Here is a 21,072-nt window from a genome sequence, read left to right as displayed (position 1 = left end):
GCCCCACACTTTCTGGAGAACAGACCACTCCAGGAAGGAGAAGGCAAGGGGCACAAGATCACGTATCCAGTGCGACCCACTGGAGTGTGTACTTGCGGTATCTCAGTGGAGTCACACAGCCTCATGGGGCTAAGTCTGAGTGTTACTGAGTCCGAGCTCATACTGCTCGCTGCACGACAGGCCAGTCAATTGAGAGGCGAGGTGTTGGGGCAAGGAACAGCGATTTTATTCAGAAAGCCAGCAGATGAGAAGATGGTGGACTCGTGTCCCAAAGAACCATCTGCCCAGGTTTGGACGCTAGTTCCTTTTATAGAACAAAGAGGGGGAGGTGAGGAGGTAAAGTAAAAAGAAGGCGATCGGTTGTTGGAAATATTTCCTGGTTCCGGCCAGACTCCAGAGGGGATGTGATAATTTCTTCCTTCCTGCAGCCATTCACAGGTGGGCCTGGTGTGTGTGTGTTGGGGGGTTCCTGTGAGCTAAACAAAGGTATTTTAACTTAACAGTCAGGCATGGGAGGCAGGGTTCCTGGAGAATGGGCCATTATGTATACTTTAAGCTCTAGGCAATATCCCTTGAGTGATTAACTTGTAGCAGAAGGAATACAATACAAAGGTTAAAGTGAAGCGCCATCCCAACATGGAGTCAGATTTGTTCTTCCCTGTTTCAGGAGCAGTCCCTTTCTACAGGTAAGAAAGGTGGGGAACAGGGAGAGGAAGCACACTGGCCTCAGGCAACAAGTGGTGAGCCCAAGTGCTGATTCTGGGGGCGGTGGGGTGAGCGGGAGTATCGGGACCATGACCCCTGGGTAGGCAGTTGGGGCCACATGAACTCACCTATTTCTGCTTCAAGAAGACTAGTCAGGATTCTTTTTCTGGGACTTGGGAAACAAAGCAGGTGGTTGAGAATAATCAAAACGGCCTTCTGAATGAGTGAAAATGAACTGAGTGTCTCTTCTGGGTCAGGTGCTTCCTTGTGGTGTTTCATTGAATCCTCACAACCATGTGCTTTGGTATTCGGGGAAGACCCCCCTCACCCCCCACAGAGAACTCAGAGAGGGAGAGGGGGCTGCCAGGGAGGGCAGAGCTCCAGCCAAGGCCAGCCCCTCTCACTCACAGGTCTTGTTCCCATCAGGGGGCCCGCTGGCCACACTTGCCAAACAGCTGATTGTCCCACGTGAGTTCCATGAGTACAGTCAGCCCCTCCCTCCTGTCCCTGACCCAGTGCTGGGTACGGAGGAGATGCTCAGAACCAGAGCATGAGTGTCTTCCAGCCTATTTTAAAGTATTTGAAGCCACTGTTGTGAACTGCTCTCCCCCACCCCTCTTTCCACCTGTGTGCTCCTGTGTGCCAGAAAGCCTTCCAACAGCTAAAGGGAAAACAAGTCTTTCCCTTTAGCAGAAAACTATACCTCAGTGGGCTCCTAGGAAAGGAGCGCTGTGCTGGGAGTCTAGTACTGGAGCAAGCACAAGCCCACTGCAAGCTTCAGTTTCCCCATCTATGCCATGAGGGTGCCTTTGGTGAGCCTTAAGCCCTCTTCAGGGCCCATGGCCCCTGACCCTTTATGGGTGGAGCTTCCAATCTCTCCCAGGAGCAGGGCCCAAAAGGAATCCCTTTCTAGGTTTGCCATCCAGAGGCAGCCACACAGAGACCCCACCTCTGTGGTCCTTGCTGCTTTTCTACTTAAAAATAGTCCTCACTCAGCTTTGACTAGATCAAAGGGACACACTGCTGGAACTTCCTGGCCAGAGGCTGTCACTGTTAACTCTTGCCCGCTGGTTACAGGTGGATTATAGCAAGTCCTGTGGGGACATAAGGAAGAAATAAGGCATATAAGTTCTGTGAGGGCAGGAACCGTTGGTCATCTATTTATCTCTTGGATGGCATAGAATATTTCTTGAAGGAATGTTTGAATGAAATAGGGAATGAGCAGAGGTGATTCCTACCTAGAGCTGATAGGCTCATTGCGGAGGGAAGAGATATATACACAAAAAGTTAAATAATGATCCAAGGACCAAGTTACCATGCAAAGCAACGGTATGACATGTTGCAAGACAGCATTTGTGGTGCAGGAACACAGTGCAACTAATTCTGGGCTGAGGAGAGCAGGAAGAGCCTCTAGAAGAAGTTGGACTTTGGGCTGGACCTTGAGGGGTGAGTCCGGTTTGAGGGGTGTGGAGCCCCCAGATGCTTGCTCTGAAGAGGCAGTTCCTGCAAAGTTTCCATTTTGGAAACAAGCAAAACACGCTCAAGCTCTCCAACAGAGGATGTGTCTCTGCTCTGGAGAGAAGGGAGACTGGACATGACTGGCGGGGCTCAGAGTGTTCTGGCCCAGGCTCTGCCCCTCAGTTTGTCTGCCTGACAGATGGAGGTCAGAATGTCTACCCCACTGGGATCTTGTTGGGATTTCCTGGGATGTGTTTGCACAAGCATTTTGCGGTCTGCGAAATGTTTTGCAAATATTCACTGTAATCCCAAGATGAAACCTGTTGCTCAAGGCAGGCACAGTGTTTGTTCTCTCTGTGTTTTCCTCAAGCTGAGGGATGGCGACTCAAGGCCCAGGAAACAAACACTGACCAAATCAGTAACCGTTTATGGAGCTGCTACTGTGGGTGGAGCCCCACAGGGGATACAAGAGGAGGAAGACGGGTCCCAGCCATCCAGGGCTTAAAAAGGAGATAAGAAAAGTGGGTGAAAACTTAATATCCCCTGAGATTTTGTATATCAGCTGAAAATGATAATAGAACTTGCTGGAATGATATTAGGTCAACTTAACTGCCCTGTTTTCCATGAGAAGGTCATTTCAACCCCAAAGGTGTGAGACTGGGGTGGGGTGATAGGCCATATTCCATCTCATTAGCATGAACCCTAGTGACATCAGCAGGAAAATAGAGCCTCTGCTTACTGTTCTTGGCCCCAGGGAACAGTTTCTTGTGAGCCTCTCTCCCAGACACAAGGTGCATAATGTGGGTGAGGTCAACTTTGATGGTTCTAAAAATGTATACCCCTGTGTCTGCTCTTACACTGTGTGCCAAGGCAGGGAGAACAGGAGAAAATCTCCATTGAGCAGAGGAGGGACTGGATCCTGAACAGGGGAGGTGACTTTCCCAGGCCAGACAGTGAGTTAGCCTGGGCATAGAAGCCCCCTCTCCTGATTAATGCCTGGAGCTGTTTCGGTTCCTGCTGACCCTGCTTAGAACTGGAGTTGGGCATCGGGAACGGTTGACTGGAGTGGGGAGATTCCTCTGCGGGTTGCTGATGTGGCTGGTCTACTACAGTCATTCACTAAATATCAATTGAGTAACTATTATAATCCAGGCACTGCTCTAGTGTTGAGATTCATTCGAGAATAAAACAGACTCAAGTCCCCGCCCTTATGGAGCTTACTTTCTAGTGGGGGAGGAGGCAGACAAAAAACAATAAGGAAGCACATTATATAGCACATTAGAAGATGGAACGTGCTGTGGAAAGAAAGGAGTAGAGCAGGATAATGGGGATCAGTAGTTTGGGGTGGATGAGAACCACCTTTAAGACAGGGTGCTCAGGGTAGACTTCATTAAGAAGGTGTGAGATGAGCAAAAGCTTGAAGGAGGGGAGGGAGTTAGCCAGGTAGATCTCTGGAAGAAGAATGTTCCAGGCAGAGGGAATGGTCAGTGCAAAGGCCCTGGGGCAGAAGTGTGCCTGGTATGTTCAAGAAGTACTGAGGAGGCCAGTGTGGCTGGAGCTGAGTGAGCAAGGGGAGAGCCCAAGATGAGGGCACAGAGGTCATGGGGCCATGTCATGGGGGGAATACGGAGGGCTTTGTGGTTATTCTAAGTGGGATGAGAAACCATCTAAAGGTTTTAAGCTGGGGAGTGGCTCATTAATTTACATTTGAAAAGGATCTCCAGGGCCCTGAATAGAGAACAGACTATAAAGGGATGAGGGTGGAACAGAGGGTGAGTTAGGAGGCTGTCCAGGTGAGCAGTGATGGTCCCTCTGGCTAGGGTGGGACCTAAGGAGGGGCAGTCAGATTCTATATCTATTTGTAATGTAGAAGTAGAAGCAGCAAGATTTGCTTGTGGATTGGATGTCAGACATGTGGGAAAGAAAGGAATAGATGAGTACTCCATAGTTCTGAGGTGAATGGGGAAGGGGTCGTTTACTGAGATGGGAACAGTGGATGACTCAGAGTTAGGGATACCGTGAGTCCAGTTTTGGACGTGTTAAGTTTGAGATGCATATTGACATCCAAGTGGAGATGTTAACTGGCCATTGGAATTACTGGACCACAGTTCAGGGCCAAGGTTGGGAATGGAGACATGCACTTGTTGATGAGCTAGTTGACAAGGAATTTAGTTTAGATAGAAAAGATAGGCTGAGCCCAACTTATAAAGGCCAGATAAAAGAACAGGATCTATCCATAAGTCAGGACACTGAGAAGGAGACAGTGAGTTAGAAGGAAACCAGGAAAGGGTGGGATTCTCGAAGTCAAGAGAAGACAGAGGTTCAAGAAGGAAAAAGAATTCACCTTTGTCAAACTGCTAAGGGCTGAGAATGACCCCTTGGCTTGGCCATGAGGACATTGTTGTTCATCTTATTAAGAAAGGTTTCCTTGGGCAATAGAAATCTGATTGGAGTGGGTTCCAAAAATAAAAGGGAAATGACGAAGTGGAGACTGAATATAAGCAACTCTTTCAGGAGGTTTTGCTATTAAGGAGAAACTGGGCAATAGCTAGAGGAAAACGAAGAGGAAAATGATGCAGAAAGCAAGGAGATAATTGCAGGTCACAATCCTCAAGTGGGTGAGAGGATGAGGACTTCAGGGCACAGGGGGCGAGGCAGCTGCAGAGAGGAGCACATGCAGGTGAGCCATCATTTTCCCTATGGCTTGTCCACATCTCAGCTGCCTTTCTGGACTCATCCTGGCAGAGGAAAGCGGCCGTAGCAGTGTTCCCACCCTACAGCAAGCAGAGCAAATCCATGGGCTACAGACTCAGGTCTTAAAATCAGCCCAAAGAATCAACAAATAATATGTTGTAGGGCTGGAGTGAAGATACCATGCTTTTGACAAAAAAAAAATGTACAAGAAAAGTGTTCTAAGCCAAAAAACAACCAGTTGAGAGTATGTCATGTAACGAAGCTCTGTGTCCCCTCTACAGTAAAATATGTCCTACTTTACCCAAGAAATGAGGAAAAGAGGTTTTCACTATTTTTCCTTCCATGATGATGTTTCACTTTGTTACTAATCAGACTAAGGCAAATAAAAATTGAAAATATTGGGCTTCCCTGGTGGCACAGTGGTTGAGAGTCCGCCTGCCGATGCAGGGGACACGGGTTCATGCCCCGGTCCGGGAAGATCCCATGTGGAGCGGAGTGGCTGGGCCCGTGAGCCATGGTCACTGAGCCTGCGCGTCCGGAGCCTGTGCTCTGCAACGGGAGAGACCACAACAGTGAGAGGCCACAACAATGAGACGCCCGTGTACCACAAAAAAAAAAATCGAAAATATCATTTTTTGCCAAATGGACAAATATTTTTTTTGTCTTGTTATCTCATTTTTTTTAACATCTTTATTGGAGTATAATTGCTTTACAATGCTATGTTAGTTTCTGCTTTATAACAAAGTGAATCAGTTATACATATACATATGTTCCCATATCTCTTCCCTCTTGCATCTCGGTGCTTTGTGACCACCTAGAGGGGTGGGATAGGGAGGGTGGGAGGGAGGGAAACGCAAGTGGACAAATATTTTAAGGGATAATTCTTAGTATTCAAAAATGTTCTGTTAAACAGGCATTTCTTAAAACATGGGTGGGAGTGAAAAATTGGTTCAAGATCTTTGAGAAGCAGTTTGGCTATTGGCTGTAACCAAAAGACTTAGGAAATTTCATACTTCTTGGGCGCAGTAATTCCTCTTTTGGGAATCCAGCCTAGAGAAACCATTGGAAACTTGGACAAAGATTTAATAACAAGATTTCTTAAAAACTTGTTTATGGTAATGGAATAAATATAAGAAAGTTAACTGTCCAAACATAGAAGACTAGTTTACAACATTTTTGACACATTCATATTTAATAATATGGAGAAATGTTTAACATATGTTGGTAAGTGAAAAAAAGTTACAAAATTATTCCAAGTGAATTATTCAATTCCATCTTAGGGATTGTACATCCACTCTTCAATTAGGTCTAGACTAAAAATTATGTATTGAATTATTTAAAATTTTAATAACCATATGTGTCTCCATATTTCTAGTTGCATTTTCTTCATACCAGCTGGGCTGGTTTCATTTCTGCCCATTTTTATTTAAGTTCTTATTCTTTTTTTTATGAATGTTTTTCTTTCCTTTCCTTCTTTGAGAATTCTAAATATGCTTAATGTCTATTATTTTCACTTCTTACAAAATGAATTCCCCCTATTATTGGTTTGATTGGCTGTCTTCTTTGCAGTCATTCTTTTGAGGTCTTTTGGAATACCAGCTTGTTGACTCATCTTGAATGGTGTGGTGTGTGTGTGTGTGTGTGTGTGTGTGTGTGTGTGTGTTGTGTTGTGTTGTGTTTGTGTTCAGCCCTTCTCTAGAAGTTCTGCATTGCTTCCACCCAGCTTCCTGGTCCCCTCAGTTCAACATTAGCCTTACCTTGGTGGCCTCGGGCTCCCATCCAGGGAGAGCTGAGGATACCATGGGTCCAGTCACCAAGCAGCAGTTGTTGTGGTCCAGCTCTTGGCTAGGAGGCTAAGTACAAAATATAAATCACAGTCCCAGGCAATGGTCAGACACAGCTTTTTCCAGCCCTCTCCCATAAGCAGGGGCATGGCATGTTTCTGCTTCATCTCTGGTCAACAGAGATGTTTATCTTATTTGAGATCAGTTGGTCTTTTAAACTAAAAAAAAATTTTTTTATCTATCATTGCTTTGTATGTGGTACAGATGAGGGGGCCTCAAAGAGTGAATGTAATACCATCTTAACCAGAAGTCCCAAGTCTCAGCTTCTTACTTTTCTGACTCTGGCTTGTGGCTATGAAGAAGTGTCATTAGCATTTATGCCCACCTTTTGCTAACTGCTTTGCTTACTCCACTCCCAATTTTCCCCAGGTACTTGAGTGTCTCACATGTGCTCACGAGCCAGCCTGCTCAAATCCCACCAATCTCGTGCTCCTGGAGCTGTCTACTACCTGGCAGCCCTCCTACTGGCTGTACTGTCCTAGCACCTCCCAGTAGAGGGGTGATCTCCTGGACTTCCAAACATTCAAGACCCCCGAGTCCAAACAGTACCGGAGTCTCCTGCAGTCCCTGCAAAGAACTCCCTGCCTTCCCTATCTCTTCAGAGAACTCAGACCAGAGTTCAAGGGCAGAGCTGAAGAACAGACCCGTGCTTCCCTCTCCTTCTTCCCAGGTTTCACCCCCAAGCCCTCCACTTACAGTGTTCTCCTCAGTGGCCCCTTTCACACAGGTGACACTGATTTCTAGGAGACAGCAGTGAGCAGTCCTGAGACAGATCTTAGTTCCCCTGTATAGGAATTGAACCTGGGTAGCCTGGATGAAAACCAGGAATCCAAGCCGTTAGTCCACCAGGGGCTAGAGGCTAGAAGCAAAGTGCCTCTAGCTCTTTCCCCCATTGAAAGCAAGAATGTTTCAAGGAGGCAAAAACTGCAAAATAGGTACAAAGTTTATTACTAGAGACACAGCCCAATGTATGGGAGAGCACACAGAGAAAGAGTGTATTTATTTAAGTCAGAAGCAAGGCAGAAATACACACCCAGGGAGAAAGGGTATAGCCATCCTTCCTAATGAGGAGGAGTGCAGGAAAGAGGTGATTTAAATCACTTACATAGGACACTTCTTCCTGGTCTTTGTTTACCTTTGGCCAAATATCTGGTTTCTTTTTCCACACCTGACCTGCCCTAGGACCCTCCCCAACATGCCTGCCAACTTTTTGCTAAGATGGTTCCTACTGCAGAGGCCTGTGGCGGTATGTCCCACACCTATTATGGGATGGCGCCCCCTCCCTTTTTGACCCCCAAGGAGCCTTCCCGCCCATGTGCAGACAGGGAAGTTTTCCTTGACCTCCGGAGCGGTCATCTTATCTCTTTACTTCAGCAGAGCTCATCTTCTGCCACTAGCTTTGTCCTTGGAGCATCTGGGTGAGAGCAAAGCTTCAGTTTTCCTCCACTTGACACATACCAGCTGTCCAGCCCAGGGGCCCATTTATCTCCTACCTCAAAACCAGTTCATGTGAATGAGTCCATCACACACAACCCCCCTCTGAATCCCAGGCTGGGCTACCTTCTGCATGTGACTAGAAATAGATGCTCAACATTAGCAGTGATTTTATTTGGGTAGGTAGATTATAGTGATTTTTTAAAAAATCTTTTTTAAAGTGTGTGTGTGCTTTTAGGTATTTTTCTAATTCTCTACAGTTAATGTTTATAATTTTGTAATCATGCAACAATATTATTGGGGACATTTCGGTTTCTTCCATGTCCTGGCGATTGTAAATAGTGCTGCAATGAATATTGTGGTATGTGTATCTTTTTGAATTATGGTTTTCTCAGGGTATATGCCCGATAGTGGGATTGCTGGGTCATATGGTAGTTCTATTTTTAGTTTTTTAAGGAATCTCCATATTGTTCTCCATAGTGGCTGTATCAATTTACATTCCCACCAACAGTGCAGGAGGGTTCCCTTTTCTCCACATCCTCTCCAGCAAGTATTGTTTGTAGATTTTTTGATGATGGCCACTCTGACCTGTGTGAGGTGATATCTCATTGTAGTTTTGATTTGCACTTCTCTAATAATTAGTGATGTTGAGCAGCTTTTCATGTGCTTCTTGGCCATCTGTATGTCTTCTATGGAGAAATGTCTATTTAGGTCTTCTGCCCATTTTTGGATTGGGTGGTTTGTTTTTTAAATATTGAGCTGCATGAGCTGTTTATATATTTTGGAGATTAATCCTTTGTCCGATTATTCATTTGCAAATATATTCTCCCATTCTGAGGGTTGTCTTTTCCTCTCGTTTAGGGTTTCCTTTGCTGTGCAAAAGCTTTGAAGTTTCATTAGGTCCCATTTGTTTATTTTTATTTCCATTACTCTAGGAGGTGGATCAAAAAAGATCTTGCTGTGAGTTATGTCAAAGAGTGTTCATCCTATGTTTTCCTCTAAGAGTTTTATAGTGTCCAGTCTTACATTTAGGTCTCTAATCCATTTTGAGTTAATTTTTGTGTATGGTGTTAGCAAGTGTTCTAATTTCATTCTTTTACATGTAGCTGTCCAGTTTTTCCAGCACCACTTATTGAAGAGACTGTCTTTTCTCCATTGTATATCTTTGCCTCCTTTGTCATAGATTAGTTGACCATAAGTGCGTGGGTTTATCTCTGGGCCTTCTATCCTGTTCAATTGATCTATATTTCTGTTTTTGTGCCAGTACCATATTGTCTTGATGACTGTAGCTTTGTAGTATAGTCTGAAGTCAGGGAATCTGATTCCTCCAGCTCAGTTTTTTTCCCTCAAGACTGCTTTGGCTATTCGGGGTCTTTTATGTCTCCATACAAATTTTAAGATTTTTTGTTCTAGTTCTGTAAAAAATGCCATTGGTAATTTGATAGGGATTGCATTGAATCTGTAGATTGCTTTGGGTAGTATAGTCACTTTCACAATATTGATTCTTCCAATCCAAGAACATGGTATATCTCTCCATCTGTTGGTATCATCTTTAATTTCTTTCATCAGTGTCTTATAGTTTAATGCATACAGGTCTCTTGTCTCCCTAGGTAGGTTTATTCCTAGGTATTTTTTTTCTTTTTGTTGCGATGATAAATGGGAGTGTTTCCTTAATTTCTCTTTCAGATTTTTCATCATTAGTGTGTAGGAATGCAAGAGATTTCTGTGCATTAATTTTGTATCCTGCAACTTTACCAAATTCATTGATTAGCTCTAGTAGTTTTCTGGTGGCATCTTTAGGATTTTCTATGTATAGTATCATGTCATCTGTGAACAGTAAGAGTTTTACTTCTTCTTTTCCAATTTGTATTTCTTTTCCTTCTCTGATTGCAATGGCTAGGACTTCCAAAACTATGTTGAATAATAGTGACGAGAGTGGACATCCTTGTCTTGTTCCTGATCTTAGAGAAAATGCTGTCAGTTTTTCACCATGGAGAATGATGTTTGCTGTGGGTTTGTCATATGGCCTTTATTATGTTGAAGTAGGTTCCCTCTATGCCCACTTTCTGGAGAGCTTTTATCATAAATGGGTGTTGAATTTTGTCAAAAGCTTTTTCTGCATCTATTGAGATGATCATATGGTTTTTATTCTTCAATTTGTTAATATGGTGTATCACATTGATTGATTTGTGTATATTGATGAATCCTTGCATCTCTGGGATAAATCCCACTTGATCATGGTGTATGATCCTTTTAATATGTTGTTGGATTCTGTTTGCTAGTATTTTGTTGAGGATTTTTGCATCTATATTCACCAGTGATATTGGTCTGTAATTTCCTTTTTTTGTGGTATCTTTGTCTGGTTTTTGTATCAGGGTGATGGTGGCCTCATAGTATGAGTTTGGGAGTTTTCCTTCCTCTGCAATTTTTGGAAGAGTTTGAGAAGGATGGATGTTAGCTCTTCTCTAAATGTTTGATAGAATTCACCTGTGAAGCCATCTAGTCCTGGACTTTTGTTTGTTGGAAGATTTTTAATCACAGTTTCAATTTCATTACTTGTGATTGGTCTGTTCATATTTTCTATTTCTTCCTGGTTCAGTCTTGGAAGCTTATACCTTTCTTAGAATTTGTCCATTTCTTCCAGGTTGTCCATTTTATTGGCATAGAGTGGCTTGTAGTAGTCTCTTAGGATGCTTTGTATTTCTGCGGTGTCTGTTGTAACTTCTTTTTCATTTCGAATTTTATTGATTTGAGTCCTCTCCCTCTTTTTCTTGATGAGTCTGGCTAATGGTTTATCAATTTTGTTTATCTTCTCAAAGAACCATCTTTTAGTTTTATTGATCTTTGCTATTGTTTTCTTTGTTTCTATTTCATTTATTTCTGCTCTGATCTTTAGATTTCTTTCCTTCTGCTAACTTTGGGGTTTGTTTGTTCTTCTCCTTTAGGTGTAACGTTAGATTGTTTATTTGAGATTTTTCTTCTTTCTTGAGGTAGGCTTGTATAGCTATAAACTTCCCTCTTAGAACTGCTTTTGATGCATCCCATAGGTTTTGGATCATCGTGTTTTTCATTGTCATTTATCTCTAGGTATTTTTTATTTCCTCTTTGATTTCTTTAGTGATCTCTTGGTTATTTAATAACGTATTGTTTAGCCTCCATGTGTTTGTTTTTTCCTTTTTTCCCCTGTAATTGATTTCTAATTTCATAGCGTTGTGGTCAGAAAAGATGCTTGGTATGATTTCAATTTTCTTAAATTTACTGAGGCTTGATTTGTGACCCAAGATGTGATCTATCCTGTAGAATGTTCCGTGCACACTTGAGAAGAAAGTGTAATCTGCTGTTTTTGGATGGAATGTCCTATAAATATCAATTAAATCTATCTGGTCTATTGTGTCATTTAAAGCTTGTGTTTCCTTATTAATTTTCTGTCTGGATGATCTATACATTGGTGTAAGTGAGGTGTTAAAGTCCCCCACTATTACTGTGTTACTGTCAATTTCCTCTTTTAGAGCTGTTAGCAGTTGCCTTATATATTGAGGTGCTCCTATGTTGGGTGCATATATATTTATAATTGTTATATCTTCTTCTCAGATTGATCCCTTGATCATTATGTAGTGTCCTTCCTTGTCTCTTGTAACATTCTTTATTTTTTATTTATTTATTTTTTTTGCGGTATGCAGGCCTTTCACTGTTGTGGTCTCTCCAGTTGCAGAGCACAGTCATCCAGACGCGCAGGCTCAGCGGCCATGGCTCAGGGGCCCAGCCATTCCACGGCATGTGGGATCTTCCCAGACCGGGGCACGAACCCGTGTCCCCTGCATCAGCAGGCGGACTCCCAACCACTGCGCCACCAGGGAAGCCCTACTGCTGCTTCTCATGTCCGCCTGCTCCAGCTCCTGTGTCCGCAGGAGCGGCCACTTTGAGGCGCCCCAGCCCTTGCCCCTTTGCCTGTCCCATCCTGGGCTCCCAACTTCATTTCATGCTGCGTTCCCTCTAAATTACTCCAGAGCCCAGGAAGCTCCAGGCGGTCTGCGTACTATGGACGTGTGATTTGGGGTTCTGCCATTGGGCAGTAGTTTTATGTCTGCTGAGTGAAAATGTTCTGCTCTAGAAGATTCTTCTGGCTTTTTTGCTGGCCTATCCCCTTGCTCTAATTGGATTAAACTGAGCACAGGGAGGGGAAGGAACACAGGCTTTCGGGATTCTAATCCCCACCCCACTACTTACGGGTCACTCATTGTCGTCATCTGTAAAACGGAGCTATAATTCTCTACCTTTGGAGTTATTAATATTTTAGGAATTAAACGAGATAATACATGTGAAGCCAATAACTACACACACCTGGCACATGGTCAGTCCAAAAGTATTAGGTCTAGTTTTGCTTTCCTCTCTCTAGCCTCCTCGAGATACAAGAGGTCACAGAGGATTTGGTTGGGAGACAGGAACTGTCCCTTGGACTGATCTGGTCACATCAGAAGTAGACATATATATGTATACATATACACAGCACCTACTTGGGGCCAGCAATGATCCTTTGAAGTCAGAATCAGCATCCTCATTTGACCCATGAGGAATCTGACTCTCAGAAAAGTAACTTACCAGGCCAAGGTCCCACAGCTAGTAGCAGAGCAGGTATTAAAACTCAGGGCTGGCTTCCCTGGTGGCGCAGTGGTTGAGAGTCCACCTGCCGATGCAGGGGACGCGGGTTCGTGCCCCGGTCTGGGAAGATCCCACATGCCGCAGAGCAGCTGGGCCTGTGAGCCATGGCCGCTGAGCCTGTGAGTCCGGAGCCTGTGCTCCGCAACAGGAGAGGCCACAACTGTGAGAGGCTCGCGTACTGCAAAAAAAAAAACAACCAAAAAAAAACCTCAGGGCTTTGCTCTTTCTCCTCCACTCCCAGGACACCATTGCTGTCTTTCCTTCCTTCCTGCTGAGAAAGGGTCAGTGGGCTGAGACACTGATGCTCATGAGCCCATCAGAGGGGGCAGTTCACTCTGCCCAGAGCACCCCCAGGCAGATGTTCCAGATGTTTGCCACTAGCACCAAGAATCTTCCCTTACAGACTTTCTGGACCAAGCCCCCAGAACAGAGAGGCAACGAAGCTTCCCACCCCCAACCTCCTACCCAAGCCTGTTCCCAGGAGAGGGTGTGTGTGGCCAAGGCTCTGGGCACAGTCCTGGCTTTAAGGATGGCCGTGAACCTTGGCTCTGTTCCACCCCCAGGCCCTGACTCTGGCAACTTACTCCCCACTCCAACAGGTGTTCTATTGGACCCACCTGTCCTACCTCCCATGTCTGCACGGGCCCAACTTCTGGAAGTAGCTGCTGGTCCCCGGCATCTTGTTCTTCCTGGAGAAGGCCGTTGGCCTGGCCGCATCCCTCATGGAGGCCCTGTGCATCGTGGAAGTCATCTCCTCCCTTCCAAGGTGCAAAGGGGGCCTGACGAGCCAAGGGGAGTCACAGGTGGTGGGGTGCAGAAGCTGAGTACTCTGTTAGACCCCCACTCCCAAGGAAATGGGGCACCCCATCACAGTGGAGAAGATAAGCAAAGTGCAAGACTCGATCTAGCCCTCCAGGAGTGACACTTCTGGAAGGGGAATAACAGGTAAGCAGGGTACCACTAAAGGCCAGTGTGCACAGAATACCTTCAGTAAGTATATATTAGTGTGTACAAGGTGGCAGGCCCTGCACTAGGTGACAGAGATGCAGAGAAGGCTCAGGCACTGTCCCGCTCTCCATGGGCACCCAGGCTAGTAGGAGAGCAGCCCTGCCGTTACAGTGCAGGGCTGTGTTGTAAGAGAAGAAGAATCCCAGGAGGTGTTAAAACTCTTTGTCTTTGAGAGATCAGAGAAGCTTCAGAATGAGAGGGGAGCTGCCTTTTCAGGGTTTTGAAAGATGAATAGGAGTTTGTTGGATAGACAAGACAGGGAAGGGTTTGCTTGGATAAGGAACAGCATGGGCAAAGGCACAGAGTTATGAAAGGGCATACTGTGCTTGGGGGACTACAGGTAGTTTGGCACAGCTGGAGCCAAGGTGCCAGGGAGAAGCTGGAGGGGTGGGAAGGGCCTAAGGGTGAGTGGCCTCACTCTGCAGGCCACGGGGAACCCTTGAGCAGGGTGAGGGATGGGTGGGCGGTGGTATTGAGGTGCTTTATACTCCAGCTGCATTTCTTTACTCGCTCTATAGAAGATGGCTTGGAGGGGACCACTGGGGAGGCTGTTGCATACATGTAGATGAGAGCTCACGAGAGCCTTGACCTTGAACTGGGTGGGGAGGGGGCATGTCACAGAAAGACTCAAGAGGTAACTGGTTGCATTTGCGGTTGAGGTGGGGAAGGCGTCTAGGCTGTCTTGCAGGTGCCTGAGTAACTGGGGCCATTTTTGGAGAAAGGGAAGGCAGTTCTGGGTGGGTTTGACTCTGGACAGCTTGAGAGTGAGGACACAGAAGTTGACTAAGAGGCTGAGGTTTCTGTCTAGACCCTGGCATCAGACAGAGTGGTTGGATTCAAATCCCGTGGTTTCTTAGCTGGTGGCCTTGAGCAAGTCATTTAACCTCTCTGAGCCTCAGCCTCTCCTGCGTAAAGTGGAGAAAGAATGACATTCATCTCAGAGAGTCGCTCTGAGGACTAGAGATAGCACTAGAAGAGCTCCACACAGCTCTGGCACCCAGTAAGTGCTCAATAAACGGAAGCTACTAGCCGGGAGGCAGTTGTATCCTGGGGAGATGCCCGTTCACGGTTGGAATACCACCCAGGTGCCACAGAAGTTCCAAGAAAGGGGCTGGACCAGTCAGGGGCTTCACAGAGTGGGAGGGCCACTGAGAAGCAGTATTTACACCACAAGAAGTGGGATCACACCATGAGCCCCACTTCAGACACAGCCTGACTTCCCTTCTCTGATCACTGCCCACCCCCTGGTTGGCAGATGTGCTGCAGGGGCGAGACCCCACTCACAGGCACAGAAGAGTCTCATGTCTGGGGCCGGCCTGGCTTATGGTGGAGAAAGACGGCCCAGCCTCCATCCTCTGGCCTTGGGGCCCCTGGCAGCTCTGGGCCTGCACAGATGACCCTGGTCTCTTTCTTCTCTCCCCAGGTCACTCATCTCGTCATCAAGAAGCCCCCTCCTTTCCACTACAGGCCTGGCGACTACTTGTAACTGAACATCCCCACCGTCGCACACCACAAGTGGCACCCCTTCACCATCCGCAGCGCTCCCGAGCAGAAAGGTAGGCCTGCGCCAGCCCCACTGGTCACTCAGCAGGTATTACTGAGTCCTTGCCGTGTGCCAAGCAAGGCTGGGAACCAGGAACACAGAGGTGAACAAGACCAGACACACAAAGTCGACCTCCCAAAGCTCCCTCTGGAACACAGAGGCAGCCGTGCAGATGCTGACCGAATGGGGTGTTTGGCGCTGTACTGGCTGCCGTGAGGGTCACAGGGGAGGGCCTGGCCTGGTGGGGGAAGTGGGCAGGGTGGCATTTCAGCTGAACTTTGAAAGGTTCGTAGGAGTTTCCTAGGTAGGGAAGGACGAGGAGGTGGAGGCGGAGGGAGAAGCATGAAAACATGGAAACGTAGGAGGGTCTGATGTAGTTTGGGCTGAGAGTTGGGTGGAGTAGGGAGGAAGGAAGTAGGGGCAGTGGGGGCGGGAAAGAGGGTCAGAGAAGGGACCAAAGGCAGACAAGAGTGGCTGGCAAAGTCGATGAGAACCAGGGTGGGACTGTGAAAGACTTCGAACGCAGAGTGGAACGCAGGATGGCGCAGGCCATCCTGGGAGCCCGCAGGGGTCTTAAGCGGAGGAACAGCGGCTCAGAGGAGAGGGGACCATGTCGTTTCCAAAGGGGCTGTGACAGGAAGCCAGGCTTCCGCACTCCATGTGGGCATGAGCCCTGTGGGGCGTCAAGGCAGCAGAAGCCCTCGCACCCTTCTCCCCCATCCCTGGACCACCCCTATTCCCTCTGGATACCCAGCGCCCATAGAACCGCTCAGCGGACCCTCCCTTTGCCCAGCTGTCCTCTGACTCGCAGCCATGCGTGGGCCTGCCTTCTGGTCCTGAGCTGTTGGTCGGGCCACAAGCTGGACCTCTGACCTCCTGGCCAGGCATTGGCCCTCCCACCTCAAGCGGTGCTTCTGACAGAGGAGGCCTTGCGTGGCCTGTTACAGCGAGACCCTTGCTCGGCTTCATGAGGAGTAAAGGCTTCTGGTTGCCAGGGTTCTCTGACCCACCCCCATTAAAAGCTGTAGCTTCACTCAGGATGCCTCCCACCCCCTGGCCCAGCTCCCTCAGCTCAGGGCGCAGACCCAAGTCCAGGGTTCCCCACCCGGAGCTGCACAACACCCACCCTGGAATCATGTGAGTGGTGGCCTGGAGGTACAATGGGGTGAGGGTGTGGGTTAGAGAGGGTGGGTTACCTTCTTCCTATTTTTCTTTCCTTTGCTGTTTTGTAAAGAACAGATATGCTTCCAGAAAATTCAGACAGTATAGAAACATGTCCTGAAGAAAATTAAAATCCCTCAAGTAATTCCACCCAAAGAAATCCATTGTCCGAAGCGGGAAAGGGACGATGGGATGAATTGGGAGATTGGGATTGACATATATACACTCTTGATACTATGTATAAAATAGATTCCATAATGAGAACCTACTGTATAGCACAGGGAACTCAATGCTCTGTGGTGACCTAAATGGGAAGGAAATCCAAAAAAGAGGGGATATATGTATACATATAGTGATTCACTTTGCTGTACGGTAGAAGCTAACACAGCATTGTAAAGCAACTATACTCCAATAAAATTTTTAAAAGAAAAAAAAATAAAACCATTGCCTTCCAGATCTCGATACATCTCCATGGATAATCAGAAGCAGAGATAATTCTGCATGCAAGGGATCACTGTTCACACTGTGAAGCCCACTTTTTCTCCATGAATAGTATGTCATGAAAGTCTTTGCATGTCAGTTCTTTTAAAAGAAGAACTTTTCCTTTTTATGGCTGCATACTATTCCAGTGCATCAATACTAATATGATTATAATGACCATGTTTATTTTATGGATGTATTATTTATTTGACCAATTCTTGAAGGGGTTTCTTAGGGTCTCAGCTTGGAATCTGCCCATATCTTGGGCCCGGGTCCCCTGCAGTGAGCTGAGTGAGTCTATATGGGGACTGGTAAATCCTCCAACTTTGTTTGCAGAGGTGGCTTACAGAATCAGGAGTGGAACTCAGGCTCGCAGGTGCGGCTGATTGAATTCAGCTGACATTTAAGAGTCCTTCTCCGTATGAGTCACTGTGTGAGGCAGTTCAGGGTGCATCTGTGCGACAGGGCATAGCCCAGCCCTCCTGCCTCTTTGCACCCTGCAGGGTGAGGAAGCGCCAGGAAGGCGCATGGGAGTAGGGATCCAAGCACGTGACTTTTCAGTCCCCTCCTCACAAAGCTGTGAGAGCATGCCTCACCTCTCTGTAAACACAGGGTCCAACCAGTCCATTCAGGAACTTAGGTGGACAAAAAAGTGTGACATCTTGGTTTCACTAACAGCTAACTAAAATTTAGCATTTTCTTCAGGTATGAATGCAGGTAACAATGCATAGTAGCATTACCAACCCGTGTGCCTTTTTCGAAATGAAAACCATGGGTTCTTCTTCATATCACATTACGGTTGCTGTCCATACTTTCGGATATCATTCATGCTTATTGCTAATTCACGTTTCCAGTGGCCATGTGACTCCTGCTGCATCTCAGTATTTCATGTATTAACAAAAACGCACATGTATTCTTAAATCAAAATTTTAAAAAATATATTTTGATAACTGTCTCATTATAATTGGTTTCATTTCTACATATGTTATTCAATGTATTTAAAAACATTCTGAGAAGGAGTCTATCCATTTCCTTCATACGACTGCTAAAAAGAGTCCGTGGTTTAAAATAAAAGAAAAAGGATGAGAACTCTAGACCAGGAGATCTCTTAGGGGCCTCCTTACTCTCATGTGGGTTCTTTCTGGTACCCCTCAACAGAGGGATAGCCCCCCCCAGGCTTTTCCATCAGTCATCCACTCAACAAGGAACCTTAGTAAGCAACCCCTGCATCCCAGACACTGGGGGCAGTGCAAGCTGTGGTTCCCACCATTGACTGAGCACCTACTGTGTGCAGAGCCGTTGTCAGGCACCCGGTTGAATGTGGGAGGGAGAGGGTCCCCACCTTAGTGAGACCCTGGCTTGATGGAGGAGGCCTGGCCCCCACCCCTAGGGAGCTCCCAGTGTGCTTAGGGGCACTCTGACCCCTGCCTTGGCAAAGGAGACTGAACCCTTAGGCTGACCTCACCGAGCAAGATTGCCAGATCTGCACAGAGAGCTCGGCTCTCCAAGTCCCATGACTGTGGCTGCTAGTTTGGGCCTGAGGAAGGACATTCAAAGGAGGACTTAAGGACATTCAAAGGAGGACTTAAGGACAAAGGAGGACTCCCAATCCCTCCAAGTGAGACGGGCCTGTCCCTGCTGGAGAACAGTGCTGAACCCTTTCCTCCCTCCCTGTCTCTTGCTCAGACACCATCTGGCTACACACCCGGTCCCAGGGCCAGTGGATAAACAGGCTGTATGAGTCCTTCAAGAAATCAGACCCAGTGGGCTATGGTTCCGAGAGGCTCTCAAGGAGTTTGAAGATGAGAAGGAGTCAGAGGAAGCTGCAGGGAAGTGACTGCAGGGAAGTAAGGCTCCACCATGGTGACAAACCCATGGGGACCAAGTTGCCTTCTTAGCTGGCAACCACTGAGCAGCTGTCGTGTACACCGGCTGGACGGTGGCACACAGGGCGAGGCAACTACAGACTGTGGGGTCCAAGAGCCTCCTCGAAGCCTGACCACGCCAGATCCTCCCCGCTCCAGTGTGCTCCATTAGAAAGAAGGGGACAATGCAAAGAGGGGGAAATTGAGTTGAGAAAAACCCACCCCCACCTCTCTGCTCTAACGCTTTCTAACTGTATGGCCTTGGGCACATCTTTTAGCCTTGCTGAGCCTCAAAGTTGTTCATCTACAAACTGGACGTGCTTCCCACCGTTGGCTTTCCTTTTACACATGATTCTTTTAAGGACCAATGGAATGAATGCATGTCAAGTATTGAGTGAACTGAGCAACATGGTCCAGAGGGATCATTCATCATCACCATCACCATCATCACCGCCACCATCACCATCACCATCAGCATTGTTATCTTTTGAGCCCTGATGAACTGCACAAGATTGACAATCTGCCAGTGCCTGGAGTGAATACAGGTTCTGGGAGGTTTGTGAGGAATACAGAGAGATCAGAGCAGCACCTGAGGAAGCAGGGATAGATGTAGGAGGCTGAGGGTGCCTGAACACTTAGTAGGCTGTACCACTGAGCCGGGAGACAGGTTAATATGTGGAAACCTGTTGAAGGTCAAAGGAAGAAAGCCCCCAGGCCTGGCCCAGCCCTGCCTTGCCCCTGTGGAATTTAAAGTCCAGGGGAGAAAACCATGTGGAATCCTGCCTGGTCAGACCAGAGGGACCTTCTAGGACAGTGCCAAGAGCAAAGCTCCGGGAAAGGGAGAGGTAGGTAGAAACAAGCAGAATGTTCTCTCCTGTTAATCAGGGGAAACCTCCCGAAGGAGAAAGCTGATTTTCAAACCCGGGCGAGTCTTGGCACACTGAGATTGGTGGCTAGATACACTAAAAGCAGTGTTTCCTTGGGGTCTTAAGCACCGCTGCCAAAGAATAAACTGGCACAATCTTTCTGGTGGGCAGTCTGGCTATATGTGTCAGCGTTTTAATATCTATACCCAATGGCCCAGCAATGCCATTTTTAGGGATTTAGCCTAACAAGCTGATTGGACACATACACAAGAAGTACATTAACCACCTTGTTCATTCATTCATTTAGCAAATATTTATTGAGCACAGGATCTACTGTTTTCCAGGTACTGTTTTAGATGCTGGAGATATGTCAATAAGCAAAATAGCCATTGGCACTGCTTCCCTTCCGGAGGGGAAGATAGACAGTAAATGCCCAAATAGATATAAAATGTGTCACGTGGTAATAAATGCTATGAAGAAAATCAGTTAGGGTAAAGGGAAAGAGCTAATTTATATAATATACCGTGGTTGTTAACAAGAATGAGAAAATGAGATCAACCAAAATGCCCAACGGTAGGGAAGCAGTTAAAGAAATTACTGATCGCCCGTCTAATAGAATAGTAAGTTGCCTAAAAAAGACTATGTGAATGTATATGCATTAGCACGTAAGCTGGTCAAGATGTAGTAAGTGAAAAAGGCAAATTACAAAACAGTACGTTCCATTTATGTGAAACTGTGTGTGTGTGTGAAAAAGATCTGGAAGGACAGAGAAAATGTTTAGAGAAGTTGTGTCTTCCAATTCAGGGTACTTTTTTACATTATTCTTTAAAGTTCTGTAGTTTCTGAATCTTTTAAAAAAAACTAACACGTACTGATCTTGAGGTTTAAATCATAAAGCACTGGGTTTTTTGAAACCAAACAGGGTTTGCAGCCCCAGCCCATCCACTCTGGAGCCTCGGCACAAGGTGCAATGGACTCCAAAAAGGATGTCTCTGTGGAGGTGATGCCCTACAGACCCAAGGGAACTCCACAGCAGGGGGATGAAGGCCTGGTGTACGTGGGGACAAAGGACGGGGTTCAGGCACAGTGGGAAGCTGCAGCTGAAGACCTGGGCCAGGTAGGGCTGAGGAAGCTGGGGCTGGAGCATGGAGAGCCAATGATTTTTCTTCCCAGGAACGGTGGGTGGGTCCTTGGAACTTGGAAGAGAAGGCCTCAAGGGCAGGCCACATTCAGGAAGGACCACACGCCATGTGGTGTTTCTGTAGCCAGTCACCTGCATGGCACCTTCATAACTTTTGCCGTATTTACTTCCCACAGGTGATATTTCCTACTGAATCTTTCTCCTTACATCCCAA

At 46.6% G+C, this 21,072-nt stretch overlaps 1 protein-coding gene across 1 annotated transcript in view; it reads left to right on the top strand.

Annotated features, from left to right (window-relative positions):
- Nucleotides 1-794: 794 nt before the first annotated feature.
- NOX5 (NADPH oxidase 5) overlaps nt 795-21,072 on the top strand; it is a 31,407-nt gene continuing 11,129 nt past the window's right edge. Inside the window, 6 exon segments of the mRNA XM_030875286.2 lie at nt 795-805; nt 11,990-12,059; nt 13,394-13,541; nt 13,544-13,560; nt 15,226-15,358; nt 18,673-18,833. Of these exon segments, the coding sequence (XP_030731146.1) occupies nt 795-805; nt 11,990-12,059; nt 13,394-13,541; nt 13,544-13,560; nt 15,226-15,358; nt 18,673-18,833 (540 nt within the window).

Source organism: Globicephala melas, chromosome 2, assembly GCF_963455315.2.
Source record: "Globicephala melas chromosome 2, mGloMel1.2, whole genome shotgun sequence".
Classification (NCBI taxonomy): Eukaryota; Metazoa; Chordata; class Mammalia; order Artiodactyla; family Delphinidae; genus Globicephala; species Globicephala melas.
The sequence above is the reverse complement of the archived record's forward strand: the minus strand, read 5'-3'. Positions and strand labels throughout refer to the sequence as shown.